This window comes from Desmodus rotundus, chromosome 13 (genome assembly GCF_022682495.2).
Source record: "Desmodus rotundus isolate HL8 chromosome 13, HLdesRot8A.1, whole genome shotgun sequence".
NCBI classification, from domain to species: Eukaryota; Metazoa; Chordata; class Mammalia; order Chiroptera; family Phyllostomidae; genus Desmodus; species Desmodus rotundus.
The window spans coordinates 16868653-16893756 of NC_071399.1; the positions used below are offsets into that span (position 1 = coordinate 16868653).

Genomic DNA, 25104 nt, shown 5'->3' on the forward strand with positions numbered 1-25104 from the left:
GCATCAGCCTGGGTCCCTGAGTGACTGTAATAAGTTTAGACCCCTGCCAACACTGATAAACATGTGGTAAGAAAGAGGAAAAAAAAACCTTTGTTGTTTAAGCCATTGAGATTTTGGAGCAAAAAGACGAGGTCTTAATGTGGGTCCTGCTAATGTTTAAAATGGTTCCCAAAATTCTGTTTCCTATAAATTAATTCAAAGTAAGTTTCATTGGAATAAGAGATAATCAATCCTAATGCATGTGCTAATAGGAATGATAGGCCTACTTCGATGAAAAGAATAGCTAACATCATACATAATGGTGAAAGACTGAATGCTTTTCCTGTAAGATCAGACACAAGGTGAAGATGTCCACTTTCACCGCTTCTATTCAACATTATACTTGCCAGTCCAGACAAGAAAAAAATCAAAGGCATTCATGTGAGAAAGAACGAAAGAAAACTGTCTTTATTCACTGATGACATAATCTCATACATAGTGGGTTGGCCAAAAAGTTCATTTAGCTTTTTCCGTAAAATAAAAGACACATTTTTTCATTTTCATCAATGACTTTATTGATTTGGATATTTGAGTAGGTTGGCTATCTCCCACTATTGCCTTCCAGTAGGTAGGGGCCAAGGATGCTGCTAAATATCTTCCAATGCATAAGACAGCCCACAGCAAAGAATTATTTGGCCAAAATGTCAACAGTACCAAGAAACTTTGCAAACCACTTTTGATACATTTGATTAGTCACAGCAGCTTCTCCATAGATCTTTTTTTTTTTTTTTTTTTGCGTTTTAGTTGCATTTTTACCTTTCTTGAAATAAGGCATACTTCGCTGAAAATGTTGCATTTCTCCCATCTTCAGTATCAAAATAGGTGCACAAAAATTCACCAATTTGATATTTTTGAAATGCACGCTGATATGACAGCTGTCACAATCTAATAAAATTGTTTTTAAATTATTTTATTGTTGTTCAAGTACAGTTGTCTGCATTTACCCCCCCACCACAGCCATCCCCACCTCCCTCCTCTGATTCCACCCTCCCTTGGTTTTATCCATGTGTCCTTTACAGTTGTTCCTCAAAACCCTTCCCCCCTTCCCCCCATTACCCCCTCCCACTTCCCCTCTGGTTACTGTCAGATTGTTCTTAATTTCAAAGTCTTTGGTTATATTTTGCTTGTTGTTTTGTTGATTAGGTTCCACTTAAAGGTGAGATCATATGGTATTTGTCTTTCACCGCCTGACTTACCATATTTTTCTGACTATAAGACGCACCCCCCCCAAATTTGGGAGGAAAAGGGGGTATATCTTATAGTCTGAATGTAGCTTACCTGGCTCGCTACAGGATTTCTGCTTTAAAGGATGTTATTAAATATTTTACCACATTTTTTGCTTCAAAATTTTCTTCCCTATTTTCCCCCTCTAAACCCTAGGTGCGTCTTGTGGTCCGAAAAATACAGTACTTCACTTAGCATAATGCTCTCCAGTTCCATCCATGCTGTCTGCAAAGGATAGGGACTCCTTCTTTCTCTCTGCTGTATAGTATTTCATTGTGTAAATGTACCATAGTTTTTTGATCTATTCATTTACTGACAGGCACTTAGGTTGCTTCCAGCACTTGGCTATAATGAATTGTGCTGCTATGAACATCGGGGCGCGTAAGTTCTTATGGACTGGTGTTTCAGGGTTCTTAGGATATAATCCCAGCAGTGGAATTGCTGGGTACAAAACTGTTTTGAATGAAGTTAAAGACAACTAGGCACTACTAGAGTCATCGTACAGAAAAAACTTAAAGAATTTTTTGGCCAACCCAACATAAAATCCTAACGAATCCACACAAAAAATAGAAATAATAAACAAGTTTAGCAAAGTTGCAGAATACAAGATCAATAGACAAGAATCTTGTATTTTCATGTACCAGCAATGAATATTTCAAACATCAAATTAAGAAAAAATTTCTTGACAGCAGTACCAAAAATAAAATACTTAGGAATAAATTTAACAAAATAAATGTAAGATTTATGCATTAAAAATCTAAATAAATGGAAAGATATTCCTGTTCATCAACCCAAGACTTAATGTTGTTAAGGTAGAAATTCTCCCCAAAGTGATTTACAGAGTCAGTGCAATACCTATCAAAATCAGAGCTGGCTTTCACCGATGTGAACTGATGAGCTGATTCTAAAATGCACGGGGATTTCGAAAAAGAACAAAACTGAAGGACTTAAACTTCCTAATTTCAAAGCTTTAACTACAATGGTACAGTTATCAAAAGAATGTGGTACTGTCATAAGGATGGGCACATGAGTCAACAGAACCACGCTGAGATACCCGAACTAAACTCACTTAGAGTCAACTTCTAGTCAATAAGGGTGCAACCAAGACAAGTCCATGGGGAAGGCAGTCATTCCAAGAAATGGCACAGGGACAACTGAATAACCACATGCAAAAATATGAATTTATTAGACCCTTATGTCAAACCAAAAATCAACTCAAAACTATAAACCTAATGTAAGAGTTAAAACTACAAACTCTTAGAAAAAAAACATAATAAATTTTTATGACCTTGGGTTAGGCAAAGATTTCTTAGATAAAACACCAAGAGCACAGTGATATTGGATCAAGAAATTATATACGAACACATAAAGAAATCTTACAAATCAACGGGAAGAAGACAACCCAGTATTTTTTAAGTGGGCAAAAAATGTGAACAGGTATTTCACCAAAGACATATGAATGGTCAATAAGCATATGAATGACCATCCAACATCATTACTTATTAGGGAACTGCATATTAAAACCAAAACACCACTTCACGTCCACTAGAATGGCTATGATCAGAAAGATAGGAATAACAAGTCTTGGCAAGAATAAGGAAAATGGAACCTTCATGCACTGATGAGAATGTAAAATGGTATGGACATTTTGGTAGTTTCCTAAAAAGTTAAACATAAATTTACCATATGATCCAGAAAGTCTACTCCTAGGTCTCTTAACTACAGCGGGAAAAAAAAAAGATGCCCATATGTAGACCTGCACAGGAATGTTCATAGCAGCATCATTCATAATGGACAAAAAGTACAAGGAATACAAATATCTATGAAGTGGTGAATAGATAAATTGTGGTAATATCCATACAATGGAATACTCTTCAGCAATAAAATGGAATTAAGTACTGATACATTAAATAATGCGAATAAATCCTGGACAACATATAGCAAAATGAATACCACAACAAAAAAAAGGATTATATACCATGACCAAGAAGGATTTATTCCAAGAATGCAAAGTTGGTTTAACATCTGAAAATCAATTAATGTAATATACTGTGTTATTAGAACAAACAACAAGAACACGATCATCTCAATAGATGCTAAGTAAAAAAGAAGTCACACACTAAAGACCACATATTGTCCAATTCTACTTACATGAAATGTCCAGAAAAGGTGAATACACAGAGACAAAAAGTAGATTATTGGTTATTTGAGGCTGAGGTGGGGAAAAAGGAGCAACTGCAAATGGTCACCAAGCATCTTTTGAAGGTGATGGAAATGTTCTAAAACTGAATTATGCTAATAGCTGTACAATAAATTTACTAGAAGTCTTTTCATTGTACACCTAAAAAAAACGAGTGAACTGCATGGTGTAGAAATTAAACCTCAATGAAGTTATTTTTTTAAAGATAACCTGAATTCTAATTACAATACAAGACTATAAACATCTTAAGAGCAAAAAATTCTCTCATCAGCCCTGGCCAGTGTGGCTGAGTGGACTGAGCACCTGCCTGTGAACTAAAGGGTCACCAGTTCGATTCCCAGTCAGGGCACATACCTGGGTTGTGGGCTAGGTCCCCAGTAGGGGGCTCACGAGAGGCAACCACACAATGATGTTTCTCTCCCTCTCTTTCTCCCTCCCTTCACCTCTCTCTAAAAATAAATAAATAAAGTCTTAAAAAAAAAATTCTCTCATCATTCCATCCTTCATACTTCAAGTACCCAATCAATATGAATGTTGAACTGAAAAATGAACTTGCCATTACTAAACGGTTTCCTAAAAAATAAAATCAGTGCTAGTCAATTTTACTAACCAGAATTTTGTTTAGAGCCTGATGATCCTCCATGTTCTAGTTTTGCTTTCTTCTTCTTTGATGATGATGTTGATGACTCAGAAGACACTAAACGTTTTTCTACAACAGGAGTGGAAAGAGCTCGTTTTTTGAACAGCTCCCGTTCTCTCAAAAGGCTTGGATCCATAATGCTGCAAAGATAAGATAAGTATCTTTAATACAGACTCCTCTATGCTAAATTCAAACCTACATGATAAATTCATAGGTCTCAATAAGAGTTACTTCCCAAACACAATTATCTTCTGTTACTAGTTATCTAACACTGGTATTTAGTCACTCATTCACTCAAAAAATATTTAATCAGTGCCTATTGAGTGCCGAGCACTGTGCCAGGCGCTAGTAGAGAGAGAAAGAATTATTTTCTAGAGCTCTAGAACTGCACTGTCCAGTACGGTAGCCACTGGCCACGTGTGCCCATTGAGCACCTGAAATGGGGCTAGAGTTGAGAGGTATTCTACATGTAAAACGTACATCAGATTTTAAAGACTTAGCACACAGAAAAGAACTTATAAAATTACTAATGACATATTTTTAGATTGATTATATGCTGATGTGACAATTTGGATATACTGGATTAAGTAAAATATTAAAATTAATTTCCCATAATTTTCTTAATTTTTTAGAAATTATGGCTATTAGAAAAATGTAAATTACGTGTGCGGCTCAAACTTGCAGCTCACATTTTACTTCTATTGGACAACGTTGCTCTGAAAACAACATCAAGAATACTGAGCAGAAATTAGGAGGCAGATTTAAGATGTAGGCTCGCAACAAAAACAGAGAGAGAGAAAACCATCCAAATTCCTTGCAAATAAAAAGGTGTATTTTAAAAGTGGTCAACTCAGTATCATTTCGTGATGAAGAGCCTGGATTAACATTTGTAAGAAATATCTACAGAAAATTCCTGATTTGGACAGAAGTGGCACTAAGCCTCTTCCGGTTTTTTCCCAGTTCTAAAACTCTACAATTCTAAGCAACTTCAATACAACCAGGGAAGCCATAGGTCTTTCAACAAGTATTTTTAAATGTTGCTCTCTTGTCTCAGCTCTCTCTAGAATCCCATAGCTGTGAGCTTGGAAACTCACAGCTGACTTACATAAATGATTTCTGCGGTGTTAAGACTAGTGTTCATAAGTCGGTAGGAAGGCCCAGAAGAAAAAAAGACTACCTTATACTTTGAAAGCCATGTAGCACAGGGTAGCTCAGTAAATATTTGTTAAATGAATAATGAATGGAAAAAAACATCTTTAAGTTGCTCTAGCCTCATTGTTACTGGTTTTACAAGCCTTTATTAAATGTCCTCTGTTTGTGAGGCACTGACCTCCAAGTTCTGCACGGTTCTGGAAAATAAATTCTTGCCTTCAAGAGGCTTACATTTGAGAACCTGACAGCACTGAGCACCCCACTTAACAATGAATAAATACAATGTGATTTAGAGTGCTTTAAAGTTAAAAATATAAGCACTGATAAGAAATACCCTGAGTAAACTTCAGGTAAGTAAGAAAGGAAGTATCACTGGCACAGAACCTCCCGTCAAAGCCCCATCTTCTCCCCTCAGTTCTAATCCCTAAGGGCAACACGACCCTAGAAAATCCTCTAGAGCTCCCTAAATCCAATTTTATCATAAGTTAAAATGAAGATATTACCAATGCTGCCTACATCTAGCCCAACTGTAAGAAAACAAATGACAAAGTAATTGTTTAAGTAGTAAAAAGCTATACAAATATGTTATTTGGGTATTACTATTTCGAGTTGGCTCTGAAAAGAAATAACAATGATTATTCTGTGGTTAGGAAGATAAGAGACCACCCTGGGGGGAGGGAAAGTATGAGAACAGAAAGGAGAATTCACAAATGATAAGGTGGGGCCAACGCGCCTAAACAGGAAACATCTGTTTACTTCACCTGGTGAAGAGAGGTAATTAACCCAGGCTTTTAATCATGATTTTAATACAAACTTAAATCAAAAGCCTCACAGCTTACAAAAACCTAAATGGTTACAGCAGTTGATCCTCACAACTTTATGAGCTAAAAGGTATCCATTTACTCCTCTTTTAATATGCAAAACCTGGAGCGAAGGGTTATGGTAAGGTCACAACAGCTGGACGTACTTGGATCAGAACCCAAATTATCCTAACTCCTAAATCAGTGCTCCTTGTCCTGATAACGTTCAAAGGCACCCAGAGCAGAAAGCTTAACTTCTGTCACCAGGGCATGCTCCGCCTCACTGTCCTCCTTTTTCTCAGGAGTCCCCTCAATAGGTGCAGTTTTACAGGTGTGGTAGACAGGACACATCACCCTGTCCGTTTTCCACTGAAAAATACCACAACTCAGGGTTCACGTGTCCACGTGTCACGGATGGACACCGAGAACCCCAAATTAAGTCACAATCTTCTGACTCCACGTTCTTTCCAATATATCGTTCGACTTCTTTCAACCTTTTCTACTTTCCTCTTTCACTACCTAAGCCTCAGAGGTGCCACTAGCACCTAAGAACACTGCTGTGAATAGGCGGCAGGCTGAGGAAAGACTGCTTACATCTTAAATGACAAAAATATACAGACGGGAGAAAAATGTACCGCAGCGTTCCGTTTTGGAAATCGGTTTCAGCTTTGCAGAAAACAAAAGTATTCTAACTGAAGTTTAGAAATCACTACAAACTAGGCGTCCAAAAGCGAGCTTTAAAACACACACACACAGAGTCCGTGAACGAGCATCTAAATCACAGCCTTTAGTTGGCAGGAACCACCCCAACTCCATAGTTTAACTCGGCTACTGCTAACGTAAACTTGGGGACTAGGAAGAGGCTCTGCAACTGCTAATTTCCCCTTTCCAACCCACAAGTTTGTCCAATAACCGCCGGCCTAAGAGACAATGCTCCCAAGAAGTTGTTACTGTGTTTAAGTGTTGCGCGCAGGGAACGGCAGTCCCGGCCTTCCTAGGGGTGGAAAACACGCTCGCCCCTCGGGAGGAGGCGGTGGCGAAGAACAACAGGCCGGAGCTCCGCGCCCCTCACCCGGCGGCCGCAGCCCCTACCTGGACGAGGAGGGCCGTCCCACGCGACCAGACGCCGCCTCCCCGCACCTCCGCCTCGGCCAGCCACCCACGCCCGCGTGGCTGCCGCTTCCTGCTCCTGGTCAGCGCCGGCGGCTGCCCGATCGCACACCCAGCGCCGTCCCGCCAGGCTGGGGTCTCCACACTGGTGGTGACGGAGGAAGGAGCCACTCACCCAGGAGCCCCGCCCGCCACTTCCTGATCAGGTTGCTAAGCCTCAATCCCGGCAGCCACCGCGGCGCCGTTGCCTCCTAGAGAGCGCGTGCGTCGTCACGTGCCGCGCTAGGCGTGCCGCCGGAGGAAAATCAGCCAGCTGGAGCGTTCCGAATCTCCATGACAACGGGAGAACGGGGGGCGGGGCTGAGAACCCGACTCAGGTGCTAGGCGAGCCGCAGCTGCCTAGAAGAAGTCTTTCCACTGCAGAATGTGAAACTACCAGATCCTCCTTCAGCTGCTCTGGAATCTGTTTAACTCAAGTGGCGACGCAGTTTTTCAACTTATTGTCTCCCAGCATCTAAACTTCAAAGAATTGGTTCAGCTCTATTTCAAGTGAGGAAACAGGAGGTCCGGGGAAGCTAAATGACTTGCTTAAGACAGCACAACCAGCAATGGCAAATCCTGGAGTGAAGTCGTTTCTGAATTCCTAGCCACCACCTGTGAAGTCCCTCAGAAAAGGATTTCGGATTCAGAAGCAACATGAAGGGGTAGAAATAAAGCGACAAAGAGTAATTGGCCTTGCCCTGCAATGTACTGGAGTGTGTCACGTTCTGTGTCCTTTCCTCACTCATAAGCCAAAGCGTCAGCATAGCCAGTGCTTAACTATGATGTAGCCGTCGTTTACTTACTTAGTACTGGTTACTCCTCAAGTCACTTAATCTGTTCTGGTTTTCTCATCTGGGATAATTGAACTACCACAATAAATGTACTACCACAATCGCATCAGACTGTTACAAAGATTAAATGAGATAAATTTTTATTCAAAATTTGAAAATAAAACCCCAAAACTGACTGTGTGGCTTTTTAAAATTGGTTTCATTCTAGATTTTGTAATAAACCCACTTGATGTTCATCTGACACCCTCGGGAAATGTGACAATTTAGTAGAGTCCAGAGGTTTTACAGAGATTGAAGCCAGAGATTGGTAAAAATCTGACAAGGTGTAATGAGGAGAAGGAGCAGACATCAAATACAAAAAAAAAAAAAATCATCTTAAAGGTTAAAATCAAGAACCATGAGCCAGTACTGTATCAATTAATTTTTATTTTGTCATTTCCTTTCTCCAGGATTATGTAAATTCCAGTGCCTCATACCCTTGTATAATCAGTTCTATCATTCTACTGGCTATCTTTTCAATGAGTGAGAGACTTAATGGACAAATGGGCATAAATATTGCCTACTTATTTAGGGAGTAGACCATAAATAATAATAAAACTCTGATCCATGTAAGAAACCAAGCCACAACCTTTGAGGCAACCAGCTCAGAATGGTCAGAATCTGCTCAAAGGCTGCCCAACTTCCCCATTTTAGACATACACACTCCAACACACACATAAATGTAAACACACCAGGACTAACTAGAGAAAACCAAATATGCTCCCCAAACCAATCACACAGATGCTTCACTTCCAGTTATTTCACCTCCAACATCCCCTGCCAACAACCTTTAATCACAACATACCAGAATTCCCCATTTTTTCCTCACTATATAGACATACTTTGTCTTGTGCTTCACTTTTTCACATTTCACAGTTGTTGTAATTTTTAAATATTGAAGCCAAGACCCACAAACAGCAAAAAAAGTTACAACTCACTTCATTGCCATACTCACTTATTCCGGTGGTCTGGACCGGAACCACATTGTCTCCAAGGTAGGTGTATAAAGCTTCCCCTCTCTCTGATGGCCTTCGGGTTTCTACCAAACACAAGTGATGGTGGCTGACTCCCTTGCCGGAGTGCAAGTTCTGTAGTCTCTGTTCTCATTTGAGTGGTCTTGATTTATTTCCACGTGTGTTAAATAAAACTTTGACACATGCTCATTATCTGCTTCTGTGAGAATTGAGCTTAACCATTAGAGAATCATGCTTTTACAGAACTAGGTCTGCCTCATGGAAAGCACTCAGTGAACTGTTAAAAAATAAACTGAGGTACATTAAAACTTTGAAGTTTATTGCACAAACATAGATTGAAATCAGGCAGCCCAAAATAAACTCTCCACTGCCAGAAACTCAGGGAAAGGTGTTTTGATAGCTAAGACTCGGAAACATATCAAAGAAAGTATTTGATTGGCTATAGCTGAAGTGATTGCCTTATTTGAAAAAGCCAGTTGGTAGTTTGTGATTAGTTTTTTCTTTTAATCCTTACCCAAGGATGTGTTTCCTTGCTTTTTTAGAGAAGAAGGAAGAGTGAAACATCAATGTGAGAAAGAAACATCCATCAGTTGCTTCCTATATGCACTCTGACTGACCAGGGATCGAACCCAAAACCTAGGCGTGTGCCCTGACCAGAAATGGCACCTGCAACCTTTTGGTGTATGGGACAATGCTCCAACCAGCTGAACCACCTGACCAAGGCTGTGATTAGTTCTTCAGGTTCATTTTCTCCAATTCAAGCACGTTGACTCTGGCTTAGATTTCAGTTTGCTTATGTAAGCTACCAAGGCATTAGAGCCACCACAGTCTAATGGCCTCCTTGTTTAATTATTTTAACCAAATGTTCACAATTATTCCTTTATTTCAATGTCTTGTCTCATCTCACCAGTTGGAAGAGATAATTGGACAGTTAAACCTTCTAATGCCAATATTAGTATATGTTATTTATACTCCCAAATGCCCCTCCCTTGCCCAAATATTGGCTGTTATTATCACTGCCCAACTTGAAACCCTCCCCTGCAGAGCCCAGCAAACTGTTGAAATATATAAATGATGGATGTTTATCAACCAGCGACATCTCTCCTGTTTATACTCCCTGTTGCCTGTGACAAGGTCATAACGCTGACAGCAATGACTGAATTCATTCAGAACACTTCTGGGTGATGTCCTGTCATTTGAAGATAATGCGCAAGTGAAGACAAAAGCAGACTCCCTCTATGGCCTGTAATTAAGCCGTTTTTGTGTCAGAAGTACCTACACGTGGACACACCGCAAATGAACTAAAAAAGGGTTCCATTTGTCTGCCGGTAATGCTGACTCTGCCATGAGTGACTTAACCGTTTAACAGCAGCCTAAATTAGACTGGTTTCAAAGACTTCAATGTCTGGGGTTAAACATGTATTTTTATTCTGCCTTCTTTTCCTCGTTACACAATATGGGTTGCTTCTGAGGCAGCCTCTAGCCAGCGATTAGGGAAGGCATAGGAAAAATATCCTGCTCTGAGGTTGGGACATGACTATTTATGGGGACGTGGCTATTTGTATAATATACACCAAGTCTCAACCACTGATGCTTAAATAGACCTTTATTATATTCAAAGCCACCTATGTATTGGCATCCTTGGTATTTCAGGTCAGAAGGGCATGGCTAGTATCAAATTGTATGAAGAATGATTCAAGCTACTAATGCAATAGCAATTATGTCTTATCCCATGAATGCTTGTAATACCCTGCATACTCATACTTTTTGATAGAAAATGTGATGGCTTCATTAGGGAAATATAACTTGTATATTTTGTAAAACGTTCTTCTGTCCTGACAATAAAAAACCTCCCACTCAAAAAAGTACAACTCAGTATAACCAGAGGATTAATTCCAAAATAATGAATATTTTTTACTATTTTATTTAATTGTGGCAAAAGATATATAACAAAGTAACATAAATTTTACCATTTCAACCATTTAAAAACGTACAACTTGGTGGCATTAATTACATTCACATTGTGCAACCATCATCACTTCCAAAATTTTTCATCACCCCAAATAGAAATTCTGTACCCATTAAACAATAACTCCCCCCCACCACCTCTGGTAACTCCTAATCTACTTTCTACCTCTGTGAATTTGCCCCAGTTCCAGAAATGTTATGTACGTGAAATAATACAATACAAGGTCTGTCCAGGAAAAGTCCAGTCATTGTTAATATAACGAGGACAGTTTGTGCAACATCGATGTCAGCTGGCAGCGAAGGAGAGTGGACTGGAAGGCACATGCACGAACAATGATGACTTCACTGTACCAGTCAGTGGGGGCGGTAGATGCCATTGAGTGAGCATGTGTACTGTGTGGCTGTCACATTCAAAATGTCTGAGTGAGTAGAGCAACGTACCTGCATCAAATTTTGTATTAAGCTCGAACATTCCTCAGTGGAAACTATTTGGATGATTCAGAAGGCTTCCAGGGACAGTGCAATGAGGGTAGTGCAAATAAAAAAGTGGTAAAATGCTTCAAAAGTGGTCGAGAACTATTGAAAGTGATCCACGTTTTCTGGAAGGCCTGCAACAAGCAGAACACCTGAGAATGTTGAAGGTGTACGGGCTGCAATCAACAAAGATCGGCGACTGACAGTGTGAGAACTAGAAGCTGATCTGGGGATTCCAAAAACTACTGGCTTTTCCCAAAACTAAAATCACCTTTGAAAGGGAAGAGATTTCAGACCGTCAGTGCGGTTCAGGAAAATATGACGGGGCAGCTGATGACAATTCCAACAAAGCATTTTGCAGAGTGTTTTGAACAGTGGAAGAGATGCTGGGTGAACTATGTGAGGTCCCAAGGTGCCTCCTTTGAAGGGGACTGAGGCGTCATTGTCCTATGTACAATGTTTCTTGTATCTTGTATCTTCTTTAATAAATGTCTCTAGTGTTCAGAGTACATGGTTGGATACTTTCTGGCCAGGCCTTGTATTGTTTTGTATTGTTGTTTTGTTTGTGTCTAGCTTATCTCACTTGACATAAGGTTTTCAAGGTTCACCCATATTTCAGCATGTGTCAGAACTTCATTCTGTTCAATGAGTGGCTTAATTTTATAATTTATTTTTTTATATTACCTAATTGTTTAGAAGTGTTAAATTGAAGTAAAGTAAATAATACTTCATTCTGCCATCAAATTCTGCCTTTCAGCTCCCCTCACCTGGCAATCTATCTCAACTACCTTAGGTACCTAAATTCTCAAAATAGCCGACAAAGCAAACTAGTCCACACCCACACACGTCGAGAGCTAAACTAAGTACTTTGTTCACCATCTGTCCAAGATTTCTCTAGCACGAAGGTCTCTCCTTTCTTGGGGACTTTCCTCCTACCTTCTGACACAGACTGCCCATACTGAAAATAGCTTTCCAGGATCCTACTTCCCTCTCTAGCATTCATCCCAAAAGGTAGCAACAACTTTTTTCCTTCTACCCATCTTAAGCTCTGACCTGGGATCCTGTAATCAGACTAACCAAAGACAGATTAACAAGAGGAAAACAAACAAGTTTATTAGCATATGCACTACACATACACATAGGTGTACCTCGTAACACGCGACTCAAAGGAGTGGTTAGAACTTGGGCTTATATAGCATCTTAACAAAGAACAGTAACATTTTAAAGAGGTGACAAGATCTTGAGTAAAAAGGACTGAGTTTCTAGGATGGTAAATCGTGCAAAGGCAAATATGTGGGGAAACTAATGGAAGATAAGGGACAGTTAGTAAAGTTTGTTATGCAGGTTCCTCTGGGGCCATCTCTGGGACTGTAGGGGCCTAAAGTTGTTGGCAGTGATTAATTTTTGTCCTTCCCGGTAGAGAGAGTAAGGGGGGCACCTTTACAAATAAATGTATGCTCTACTATCAGGCAAACAGGGGAAAAGCAGAAAGTTTCCCTTCTATCTACTTCTTTTCCGTTGCCTTCAGCTCGAGATGATCCTTATGCCAAAGTGGCATATTTTATGGCAGTGTGTTCTGCTACCCTGCCATCCTCTCTCGAACTTTCTCCAAAAAAGCAAACACTTGCTATTGCCTCTACTTAGTACCTTTGAATCTGCAAGGGTTAACATACTGGCCTTTGAGCAACACAGAACTGGCCTGAATTTCTGCTCCATCGCTTACCAGTCGTATGATCTTGAACCTGAGTTTCCTAATCTGTAATGGAAAGGACTGTCTGAGTTTGGGCTGCTAAGACAAATTACAGTAAGTCCTTACTTAATGCCATCAACAGGTTCTGCAACTTTCAAATATTGTAATATGAAACCAATTTTACCACAGGCTAATTGATATAAACAAAAGTTAAGGACCTATGGCATCCCATCGATGTTATAATAACGTTGAATGCAATGATGCCATTGGAGGATGAAAATCATGACTGAGAAATGGGCCAGCGAGGTGACCACAGCTGCCAGAGTTCTAGTCGCCATAGCTAGAAACTGACAGGGAAGGCACTGGTTCTACTGCCAGGCTGCCAACCCTTGATGTTGTTGCCATAGCCACGAGAATGGATTCTCTTATCCCTGTTTCTCTGCATCACTGACTGGTTTCTGAGTAGTCAGGGGAGGGTACATCTGCTTGGCCAAGCCTATGTCATGTGCCTTGTCCCTAGCTACAAGGGACCCTGAAATAGCTTCCATCCGATATTTTCGGGTTCTATGTGGGAAGATGAGCTTTGTCTCTGCCCAAGGCTCGTAAAGTTGAAAGTCCCCAAACTCAGTCTGAATGCTGAACAGCCAAGAAGACAAATGTCTGCTACTACAACTCACAGAGAACTTAAAAGGGGAATTGTGGCCCTAAAAATTTATATAAAAACTAGAGAGAACCCCAGTGCTACCATCCAACACTTTTGACCTTTTAACACTGTCCCCTGAGACACTAAATAGCACTTAAAATACCATAAAAATCATTCTTACCTTTCAGATGTTGACTGGTCTTTACTGAAGAATCAACATGCTAGAGTATCGTATGAAAGACAATGGCAATAAAAGAGTATTTCTCAGAGCGGGTCACAATGGAAAACACCTTCTTACATCCACCTGCGACAGCTCTCCATCGACATCCCGGTCAGGTTCACAGAAAGGAAAAGACTTGAAGCCTGAAAGCCCTGCGACTCACTTTTCAAAAACGTGAAGGATTAAAATGTTGGCTCTTTTGTACTATAGGTATTAGTGTGAAAAATTACAGTAAAACACCTTTGCTCTCTTGGAGCCGAAGTTGCGGCATGACATGCAGAAATGATACTGTGACACTCAACACAGAGAACAGAAATTATGGACATGAAGTATAAAATGACATACACAGGGTAAACATGTAGTGTTACCCATTATTTGACCAGGTGTTATGGGAACATGTAATATAAAACTATTAAAGAAGTCTTCACAAAGGTGGTTTTAGTCAAGCCTTACAAAATGAGTAGGAGATTTCCAGGTGTGTGTGATTACAGATGGCCACAAATTTGTGCCCTGACAGGTGTGGTTCAGCCTGCAAAGCAAAAGGTTGATTGTTCAATTCCCAGTCAGGGCACATGCCTGGGTTGTTTGGCCCCCATTTGGGGTGTGTTTGAGAGCCAGCCCATCAATGTTTCTCTCTCACATTGAAGTTTCTCTTCCTTTTTCTCCCACCCTTCCCCTCTCTCTAAAAATAAATAAAATCTTTAAAAAAAATAAAGATGGCCACAAACTCTTTACCAATCCTCCCACTGAGAGACGAATTCCCATTAACTTCTGCTTAAATCTGGGCTGGCCTGAGTGACTTGCTTAGTCAGTAACATGTGGCAGAAGTGATGTTCTAGAACCTCTGAGGTTAGGTCATAAGGCTCACAGCACCTGCCTGGGAATCTTGGAACCATCTCTGGGAGCCTTGAACTTCACTATCCAAGTCCATCACCCTGAGACTAAAGTGCTGGCCTCAGCCGAGACTGGCCTTCCGGCCATCCTTGCCTAAGTGTGACATATAAATGACTCTACTTTTGACCTTCTAGACCAGTCCATCTGCCAGTTGAATATTCCCAAATGGTCTTTGTCAACACCCACAGAAAAGCAATCCTTCCTTGCTTCCTTGTTTTGCTTCAATTCTAACCCACAGAATCGTGAGACATAGTATTATAAAGTGGTTGCTGCTGGAAGCCCGTGAGTTTTCAGGTAGTTTGCTCTGCATAACTGGATCATCAGGTAAACGAGTGGGGAAGGACATTCCCAACAAAGCAAACGTGCACGCTTGTGCTCCAGCCACATTGAATGAACTCATTTCCCACGAACACTTTGCCCAACTCTGTCTCATGTGCCTTCCATGTGCCCTAACCTTCTCCTCCACCATCCTCAACTTCCAAATCCTACTTCACCTTTCTTATTCAAAGTCTTCTTCAGTTTTCACAGCAAAACGGCACTTTCTGCCTCCTCTGAACTTGTATAATTCCACCTCTGAATAACAAAGGTGACACTGTCCCATTTTTCTGGAGAAGTAAAACTTTATGCCTTTTGTTCTAATTAATTGTGTCCTGTTTCACTCCCAGAAGTGTCCCATTTTAGTCAACACATCATGTGGTCATCCTGGGCTTAACACATCACTTTCAATTGCAGTTATTTGTGTAGAACCTTAGCTCTTATTCTAGACTGTATGGTTGCTCGGAGCAAATACCAAGTATTTCCTGCGGTAACCACCTACTGAGCTCCCACAATGTGGCAGATGTTGCCCTGTATATTCTGAGTTTGCCCAGCGCCTGGTGTAACGGAGGCTGTGCCAGATCGCCTCACAGCTGAACCAATTTGAGGACTGGTGAGAACAAAGTCTGTGACTTGGAAAAGGTTCCTTTCACATCAGTTTATTATACAGGAAGTGCAAAGGATACCTGAGACCAAAACAAAATGTCATGGTTAAAGGAGACATGACTACTGGGCCGTCCCCTTTTCTTTACGGAGCCACATCCGAAGTTTGGGGCCTGTGCATTGTGAGAAACCCACCAGGTCCGCAAAGCCCAGAACCTCGGCCCACAATTTTTCAGGCTGGTGCATAAGAGTGGGGAGTGGTTGTGTCAGCCTGTCCATGACCAGGTTTCTAGACCCTATTTTCCTGCTGCAATCGTCACATAACCCAGTCACTAATGGGTAATTTTGCTGACATTGGACCTAGCTGAAGTCAGTGCAGCAAACCTGGCCTCCGCTGGCTAGAAGGGCACTCAGTAAAAGCTTAATGAAAGAAGTCAGTGGCACTGCATCGTTAATGAAGGCCATGGGAAAATTTAACTTACCCAGCTGGTGAAGGCTAACAGAAATAAAGTGCTGAAGACCTATGTTTTCTAGGCTGTTCTTCCAACTCAACCATTATAATAACTAAATGATTTTCTTATACCTCTGGTCTCTTTTTTATAAAAGCGAAATCTCTCCTCCCCTATAAGGCTCTCAGTCTTCTGAAGGTAGCTGGGTGTTGGCATCTAATCCTCCCAACGTGAAATGTTCTTAGAAAATGAACTGTGACCCATACATTCATAACAACAAATTTTACAAGAAGAAAAGTATGTGATTTTATTTTCAAGTTTTTGGAAACTGTTTTCAGAAAAAGTAAAATGACAAGAACACATACAAAAACTGAAATCTTCCTTTGAACTATAAACTCGTAGCAGAGGAAGGGATTTCTGCAGTGTGAGGCTTTCTCCTTGAATCACCTCTAAAATGTCCCTCACTCAGGTGACCAGCCTCCTCAAATCTTTCCCAAGTTCGGTGTACTTCATCTCATAAAAGCAACAAAAAAATTTTTAATCATTTAAAAGAAAGAATAAAGTAAGGGAGAAAGGCCTCTTGTGTTGTTTGTGGAGGAAGGTCACACCCTGGAAGCAGCTTTGTAACATGCAGGGCAGGGTGCTGGCTTCAAAAACAACAGAAGATTCTGTGCACTTGTATTATCCAAATGCGGACAGCTGCTGTTCGCCCCCCTCTGTAAAAAGCGGCAGGCCGCATTCCTTCAAGGACATTCATTTAACTGTAGTTCATGTACTTCTACCCTTGGGGTGAGGCTAAAAGAGAAACAAAGCAACCAGCTCACACAGAGCTGTTAACAAAAAAACTTCAAAATGTTAATTATTGTGAGAAGCGATCAACTGAAAATCAATCTTGGGTAACCAAACAAATTTCCAATTACATAAACAAATTCTGTTACTTACTGAAAATTTCCACCATCGGAAGATCCTGATTACAGTAAAGAAATACATTAAATGGAAACGGTTTAAGGAAATGTGATTATTTGGTTCATTTCAGAAGGTCTACTGGTCCAACTGCTGGCCACAGGAGTCTCTGAGTTCTCAACGAAGCGTGACCAGTTCTTCCGAAGAGGTAGGGTGAATGGCAACGGTGTTGTCAAAGTCGGCTTTTGTGGCTCCCATTTTCACCGCAACAGCAAACCCCTGCAGCATTTCATCACACCCAATTCCTTGCATGTGGATCCCAACCACCTGGGAAACAAAAGAGAAGGACACCTACTATTGAGAAACCTCGAAAACATTACAACTCTGATGACACAGCCTACCAGGCCCTGCGTGGTCCTGCCTCAACATCCCTCCACAGCCCTCCCTCAGGCTCTTGGCCTCGCTGGCTTTGCTTCGGTCCTGAGTACTCACTGTGCTCCCGTCTCTGCACAAACTGTTCACTCTGTCTGGACATCTTTCCCTTCCCCTTTTCAGGGTGAAAGCCCATTTGCTCTTCAGAGAGCTACACACTCCTCCCCTAGCAAGTTTTAATGATCACGTGGTCTCTCACTACCAGTATTTCTCCACCATGGTCATATCACAACCGCAATGTTTTACTTCTTTATTTGGGGGCCAGAGAGTTGCAGTCCGTCTTTCCCATCAGACTTGAATCTCCAGATGAAGGGGACGCTGTCTGCTCTTGCCCCCCACTCTACCCCTATGGCCACACGCCACAAAAGCCCTTCAGAGGCAGCCAGCCTGCCCCTGCTGGATGACTGCACGAAGGACAGTGAAGGGGCGTTTGTTTCGACTCCCAAGTCCCAGTGGATTCTCGCTACACTTTCAAGCTATGGGTTCATGTTCACCTTCAGCAAATACTTTTAGGGTAACAAGTCCATTGAAAAACAAAGTTAGAGAACACACAATTCAGCCACAAAAATAGTTTGTTTAAAAACCTATCAGGAATATACTTAATATTAGTGAATGGTACACTTAAAAATGGCTAGGATGGTAAATTTTACGTGATGTGCTTTTTACAATGAAAAAAAGTATATCTGAATTTAAAACAAAAAAATTCCAAATTATATATTATACACGCATTAAAGAGCCAGATTTTTAGAAACATATCATGATCTAAATTGAATTTACAACATTAGCGTTTCTGGTAATGGCAGGAACTTCCCATCATGCCTCTCTATACCCCAGTCCTTAGTCTTTATTAGACTGCCAGGTAACGTTTAACAAATGAATGGTAAGTGGTGTGAAGAAATAACTGATATTCAGAGGTAAGTAGGGGCCCTGCTGACTCAACATCTGGAAAGCTTAGGCCTTTAAGGAACACTCAGGGTCAAAAACTGCGACCTGCGTTTTACTACCAACCCTCTCCCTTCTTCTCTCTGCTCTGATTCTCTGCACCTGCCAATCCTCAGGGAAGTCGACTCTTCTGTGAGACCAGGGACTCTGTCTTATGGATTTTGCAGTACAGAGCCACTGAATCAAATATAGACTATGCTCTTTCTGATAAGAGAAGTTGGAAAAATATATCTGAATCTTCAATTAAGCCGCTGTCCCTCATGGAAGCCTGTCCCCAAGGCATACTGCTAAGTGGCATTTCAATATTTCAACTTGTAGAAAAGCCCACTAGACCGACTGAATACCAAAACAAAACCTATACTTCAAAAAAATTCTGTTTAAAAACACCTGTTCCTATTCATCACAAAATCGCAATAAGATACCAATTCACGTCCACTAGGATGGCTGGAAGAAAGAAGCGTGACAAGTGTTGTCCAGGGGCTGGAGACACTGGAACCCTCACGCGCGGCCGAGGGGGACGGACAAGGGCAGCCACTCGGCAAACAGTTTGGTAGTTCCTCAAAAGGTAAACCCCAAATAGAAAATTTTACTGGCTAAACTTCCTCTGCCTCACTGATTGGTTGTAGTAAATTTATCTGGCATTAAATTCTCCCACTTAACACTATTTCTGACTTTCCTATCTACTCTGGCCTACTGGTCGATGACAGTGAGCTGTTTATGGTTTTCGACCTTTCCCCTAATGTTTGCAGTGGAACCTTCCTTGTAAATGAAACACTATGAAGAACCTCGATGTGCAGACAGACAGGAAAAGTGGGTCTGCACCAGCAGAATCAGAGGAGGCTCAACTGCTCGGTCTCCTCCCTCCCAGTCCCACCAAAACGCCCCATCCCCGCCAACCCTGAAGTCACTCTTTAGCTTACTGGGTTTTCCCCATACCTTCTCCTCTTTGTTAGCACAGACCATTTTCATCACACATTTTGTTTTCCTCGTGGTAACTGCATGATACATTGGGGTAAAGGTGGTGGAATAGATCTTCACATTTTCTTTTCCATATTTATGCATGGCCTGATCTACAATGTACAGGGGAAAAAAGCTTCTATGAAAAAACAGAACAGTTCCACTGACCTATCAGAGAGCAAGACATACAACAGATGACCTAATGAAATCATGAGTAGCAAACAAAGCCACAGTGAGTGACAGTCTACAAAATAAGTGCTGATGTCACGAAAGACAAAAGACTGAGGAACTTTGTCTCTAAATTAAAGGAGAGCAAAGAGTCATGAGAACTAAATGCAGTGCATCATCCTGGACTGAATGCTGCGCTCGGGGTGGAAAAATGTTAAAAATGACCTCAATTGAGACAACTAGCAACATCTGAATACGGTCTAAAGTTGAGATAATATCGTTTCCATGTAAATGTTCCCATGGAAAACTGCACTGTGCTGCTGCGAGGGATGGCCTGGTTCTTAGGAAACAGACACTGAGGTGTGCGGGAGTGACAGGGCACGCGCACATGCGTGCAGAAAGAACGATCACGTGAAAATGCTAAGGGTGTACAGGAGGCCTCTGTACTATTTTTGTAAGATTTCTTTAAATTTGAAATTAGTACAAATAAACAAGTCAAAAAGAGTCAGGGAGACAGCCAGGGTGGTGTGGGGGAAGGAATTATACTCTCAAAGGGGTAGTGGTCGGCGGGGAAACTAGAATGGTAGGTAATGAGAGGCTAACCAAGAAGGAGTGTAACTTGGGGGTTGAGATAGATTTAGACACCCAGCTTTAACTTGGGGACGTAGGGAAGGAAACCGTAACTGATCTTCGTTTTTAAATACCTACCTTCTGTGAGTCCCACTGTGCCAATAGGGGGGTGGCTGAAGACCACCGTGGGGATGTTGTCATAGTCTAATTTGGAATCCTCTTTGCATTCAAAAAGTCTATGGGCAAGTTTTCGGCCAGCAGCTATGGCAACTGCAAAGATATTTTTAAAACAGTGGTTAGCTTATCGTGCATTTTAATACAGCAGAATTGTTGTAACCATTTTGCCATCTGGCTTAACATGCTAGTTCTGACCAAATTTCACACCAGTTTTCATTATACTACCTAGTTCAATATAATGAAGACATATTAATGCCTTAGTTAACAATTCAAAACTAACAGCTGATTCTATTATGACACAAAAAGAGCGAGCGAGCCCTGGCTTGTGTGGCTCAGTGGACTGCGCACCAGCCTGCAAACTGGAAGACTGCAGGTTCAATTCCCAGTCAGGGCACATGCCTGGGTTGTGGGCCAGGTCCCGGGTTGGGGGCGACCAATTGCACACCGATGTTCCTCTCCTTCTCTTATTTCCCCCTTTTCCCGTTCTCTCAAAGAAATAAATAAAAATCTTAAAAAAAAAAAAAGGAAGAGAGAAAGAAAGAAAGAAGAAAGTTGCACATTTACAAGTTCCCAATCTGGCAGTTACCTGCTTAATGAGGATATTACTTTTTGATTCAGTATTTATGGAGCAAACTATATTAGTTTCAAGCATCTTCAGTTCTACTCTGTGACCATACTCAGTTCACACCAATATTTTAATGTTTAAATTATTTTATTTCTTATATTTCTTAAAAGTTTATTCTCCTTAGCCTGTTTTTATTCCTAATAGTCTTTTAGAATAAATGCCTAAGTTTAGTAAAAGCATCAGTTATTAATTGTATTGATTTAAATTGACAGGTTTTTTCCCCCTCCCCAAATAAGATATCAGTAGGATATGTAAGAAATTTCTTTACGTCGACATACTTTTCAACTGTTCTAGATTGTTTTCATTTTTTTATTTTACATCCTCACCCGAGGGTGTGCTTATTGATTTTAGAGACAGGGGAAGGGAGGAAGAGAAACATCGATGTGAGAGAGAAACATCGATTGGTTGCCTTTCGCACGCACCCTGACCAGGGACCGAACCCGCAACCTAGGCATGTGCCCTCAACAGGAATCGAACCTGTCACCTTTTGGTTTATAGGATGACGCTCCAACCAACTGAGCCACACCGGCCAGGGCTGTTACCATTATGTTTTAAAGTTTTTTAAGCTTTGCCTGTTACTTTATTTTTTTTTTATTAAGAGAACTTCCTAAAGATGCTAAAAGGCTTTGGGGGTGTAACTGGGGAAGTTTCCATTCCCAGGTAAGACCCAGCGCCATTCTGGAAAGGCTGGTGAGGTCCTGAAGGGGTTTGGAGTGAAAGCACTTGGAGTGGTGTACATAACAGAGAGAAGTGGGACAAAGAGCTTGAGAAGGGGCCTGTTAACTCAGGAAGGAGGCTGAGGTACCGAATTCAGAGGACAGGGTCGGTCTTGGTTGTATCAAGACTAAACATCATATAAGAATCCCACACTGAATTACTTCTTCCCAAAGCCACTTCCTTCCACTGTCAACCACATACAACTCAGGTTCTAACTTACAGCGTTCCCCAGAGGGTGACTGTATCATCTATGTGAGAATTTCAGTCTTCACTAAGCATTTCTAAAGTAAAAATGAGTAGTATTCAGAAAATGTCAGGCACCCAACCAACATCTGTTTCAATACATTTTTATCATTTTCGTGACATAAAGACACTCATCCTTTTAACTCTGCTTAAGTTGGTTTGACCGTGAACTGCCAAATGGTCTTATACAACACACAGAGCCTTCCTTACCCAAGAAGGGAAGAAACATTACCTGGAGTAAGAAGAGCTTTTCCACATACATCCCCAACTGCGTAGATGCCTTTTACGTTAGTATTCTGGAATTCGTCTACAATGATGTGACCTTTGTCGTCAGTTTGAATCCCCTAAAATTGTGAAGGGACACCATGTAAATATTTGGCCTATCTACAAACATGAACGATCAAATCTCTGGGTCTACCTGATTTTAGGCATCTCTTTGGGCTGAATCTCTAAGAACCACACAACTCAACCACAAGATGAAAAAAATCTTAGCAAATTGGCAAGTTTCATAGATTTTGCTTAATTTAAAAGGGACATATTTTATCCAATTTTGAGTTCTTGTAACAGGGTTTGACTTTGCGATGTTCAACTCCGCTGGCCGGGCGAAATGAGAAGGAATCACTCAACTCTCAGATGTGGTATTTGCTATCCTATGTAATCCATTTAGGACGTGTTTTCACCTTTTTCCACCCAAGCGCTCAGTCCTTCTGCAGTAGACCAAGTCACACCTAGGGGGTTACAGCCTGAACCAGTCATCAAAACCAGATCTGTCCGAACCGTACCCTTTTATCCTTAAAATCCAAGCAAATTTTGCACTGTACTCTAAAACATACTGCTGTTTCCTTAAAACAACATTTCCCCCCATATATCGAGTTCAATTTTTGCTCTAAGATGTGTCATGTTTCCCTTGTTGTGGCTTTCTAGATCCCACCTGTATGTACTCCCGTGAGAGAAGTGGAGAGACAACAGAAGCAGGAAGTAGGAAGCTTAGCAGTAAGAGTATGCCTTAGAAGCCTGACGGAGCTGGGTTCAAGTCCCAGCTCTGCCATTTACTAGCTATGAGACCTTATATAACCACCTATTTATCAACGAACATTTGAACTTCTAGCAAACGAGGTATTAACCTCGCCAGTGTGAATGCAGTAGCAAGTAATACAGATAGCCTCCCGGCTCCACAGAGTTTCCAGAACGAGTTATTCATTAGCCTTGTTCTCCTGGTTTCCTCATCCTACACCTCAGAGTTGTTGGAAGATTAGATTAGGTTAGTAACACATTGGTAAAACCTACACATAGGAATCATTCAATCTGCATTGCAAAATATATCTTAACATTGAATGAGATTAAAAACTTGGCCTCTTTTTTAAAAAAAATTCAGCAAATATAGTTGGAAACCGGCCCTGCCAATGCCTATATCTGTACAAAGGCAAAATACCTCTTGAAGAGTAAAAAGCTGAGTGACTGGTTTTGTTACTATGAAAACAGTTTTACTAAATTTCACTGAACAATAAGCTTCAAAACAAGTAAACCGTCTCCCTGAATATTTTATTTTTTAATGCTAAAAAATATAAAAATGAAAAAGGACTCTATGTTATAACAGATTGTAATATTAGAACACAAATCAAAATATTGTATACTTCTCCAGAGGCCCCATCAAGTGTATAAAACTCAAGCATATAAAATACCCATCATTACTAGTAGAGTAGTATAGCATTTCAAAGAAATCACCATCGTCACAACCATCCACAGCAGCTGGTTAACATTTATTGAGTTCATACAATAAGCCGGGACCTTAGTGAATCACTTTGCATGCACTTTCTCATTTACTCTTCTCTCTAACCCAGTGAGGCAAGTACATTATTATCCCCATATTTGCATGAAGCAATTCAACTGAGGAGTAATTATGCTGCTTGCCTAGTAAGGTCACGCAACTGGTAAATAATAGAACTAAGGTTCAAAATTGGGTCAAACTCTGGGAACCGTGCCCCCAGCTACTCTACTAGATTTTCCTTCAAAACTTAAAGGCACAAATAAAAATGCTAATTATAACACTGGTAGATCAGCTTCACATCTATTCCCATCCCCAAGTGCTACAGTGTCCAGACGATGTATACACCCAGCTCTCGGGGTGACAGCTGCAGATGGTACGGAATATGACCGGGCTTTAAAGAGACAAGTACAGTAAAACAGAAATCTGTGTGCAAGAAGCTGGTCAGGAGACTGCTAGACAATTTGGATTAGAGGTGTCAGGGGCCTGATCTAGGGTGATGACTCAAAAAAGAAAGTCTTTTAAGTTCAAAGGAGCAGCAATGGGGTTTGATTACAAACTGGGTGTAAGGAATAAAGAGGAAAAAAATCCAACGGAGCCCACCAAAGTCTGGGGAATCTGGATGAGGTGGGGGGAACACAGGGCAACTGAGAGGTTTCAGACGGTTTTGGGCAGACTAAACCAGCTTACCACTTTGTTTAAATTCAGGCCCCCGGAATTTGGGTCCCGCCCAATGGCCCAGAGCAGGCAGTCAACATCTCGAATGGTGCTGAAGGTGGGTTTCCTACCAGGAACTGCAGTAACGGTGCTGAGCTCCAAGCCTGAGGAAGTCTTTTTAACTTCCTTGACCTATTGGCAAATAAATGTGTTAACTGCAGGGGGAGGGAGGAAGAAAGGAAAGCGAAGAGGAAACTACAATTCTTAACATTTAAAAAATCCCCACTGAATCCTAGAGAATTTTACCTGCTGACACGTTTACTTCTGCCCCACAGCCGCCAACACTAGACTCCTGGGGGCCAAGATTATTTCTCAGTTGCCCCAAATCATCCAGCCAATGGCCAGAAATGGCAGCTCATGTCACCCTCCTAATACTTCAGCTTAAAACAAAGTATCCTAAACGGTGCCTTTAAAAACTGTGATAAGATTTTAACTCATAAATCTAAGCAGAGTGCAACTGGAGTGTAAGGAAGACCAAACGCATCACCATGAAACTTTTCATACTACAGCCACTGCTTCTCCCTGGACACTTTTAACCAGACCTGGGAGGGGCGAGGGCGGGGTAAGAACTAGGCCAGGACAGTGGAGCCCACGCAGAGTTAGTGAAGGTCCCAAATGATT

General features: G+C 41.1%; 2 protein-coding genes across 4 annotated transcripts in view; both read right to left on the reverse strand.

The window, feature by feature from the left end:
• Window positions 1-7386, reverse strand: part of GTF2E2 (general transcription factor IIE subunit 2) — a 47679-nt gene extending 40293 nt beyond the window's left edge. For both annotated transcript variants that reach the window (XM_024562692.4, XM_045197205.3), the window contains exons 1-2: window positions 7148-7386; window positions 4074-4243 (exon numbers count right to left, since the gene is read on the reverse strand). In XM_024562692.4, coding sequence (XP_024418460.1) covers window positions 4074-4239 — 166 coding nt within the window. In that variant the 5' untranslated portion in view covers window positions 4240-4243; window positions 7148-7386. The remainder of the gene's footprint in view (window positions 1-4073; window positions 4244-7147) is intronic.
• A 9162-nt stretch (window positions 7387-16548) lies between these two features.
• GSR (glutathione-disulfide reductase) overlaps window positions 16549-25104 on the reverse strand; it is a 34372-nt gene continuing 25816 nt past the window's right edge. Inside the window, exons 9-13 of one of the 2 annotated variants that reach the window (XM_024562646.3) lie at window positions 24457-24615; window positions 22234-22345; window positions 20378-20509; window positions 19481-19614; window positions 16549-17497 (exon numbers count right to left, since the gene is read on the reverse strand). In XM_024562646.3, the coding sequence (XP_024418414.2) occupies window positions 17348-17497; window positions 19481-19614; window positions 20378-20509; window positions 22234-22345; window positions 24457-24615 (687 nt within the window). In that variant the 3' untranslated portion in view covers window positions 16549-17347. The remainder of the gene's footprint in view (window positions 17498-19480; window positions 19615-20377; window positions 20510-22233; window positions 22346-24456; window positions 24616-25104) is intronic. The other variant, XM_053916536.1, reaches the window with a different exon arrangement.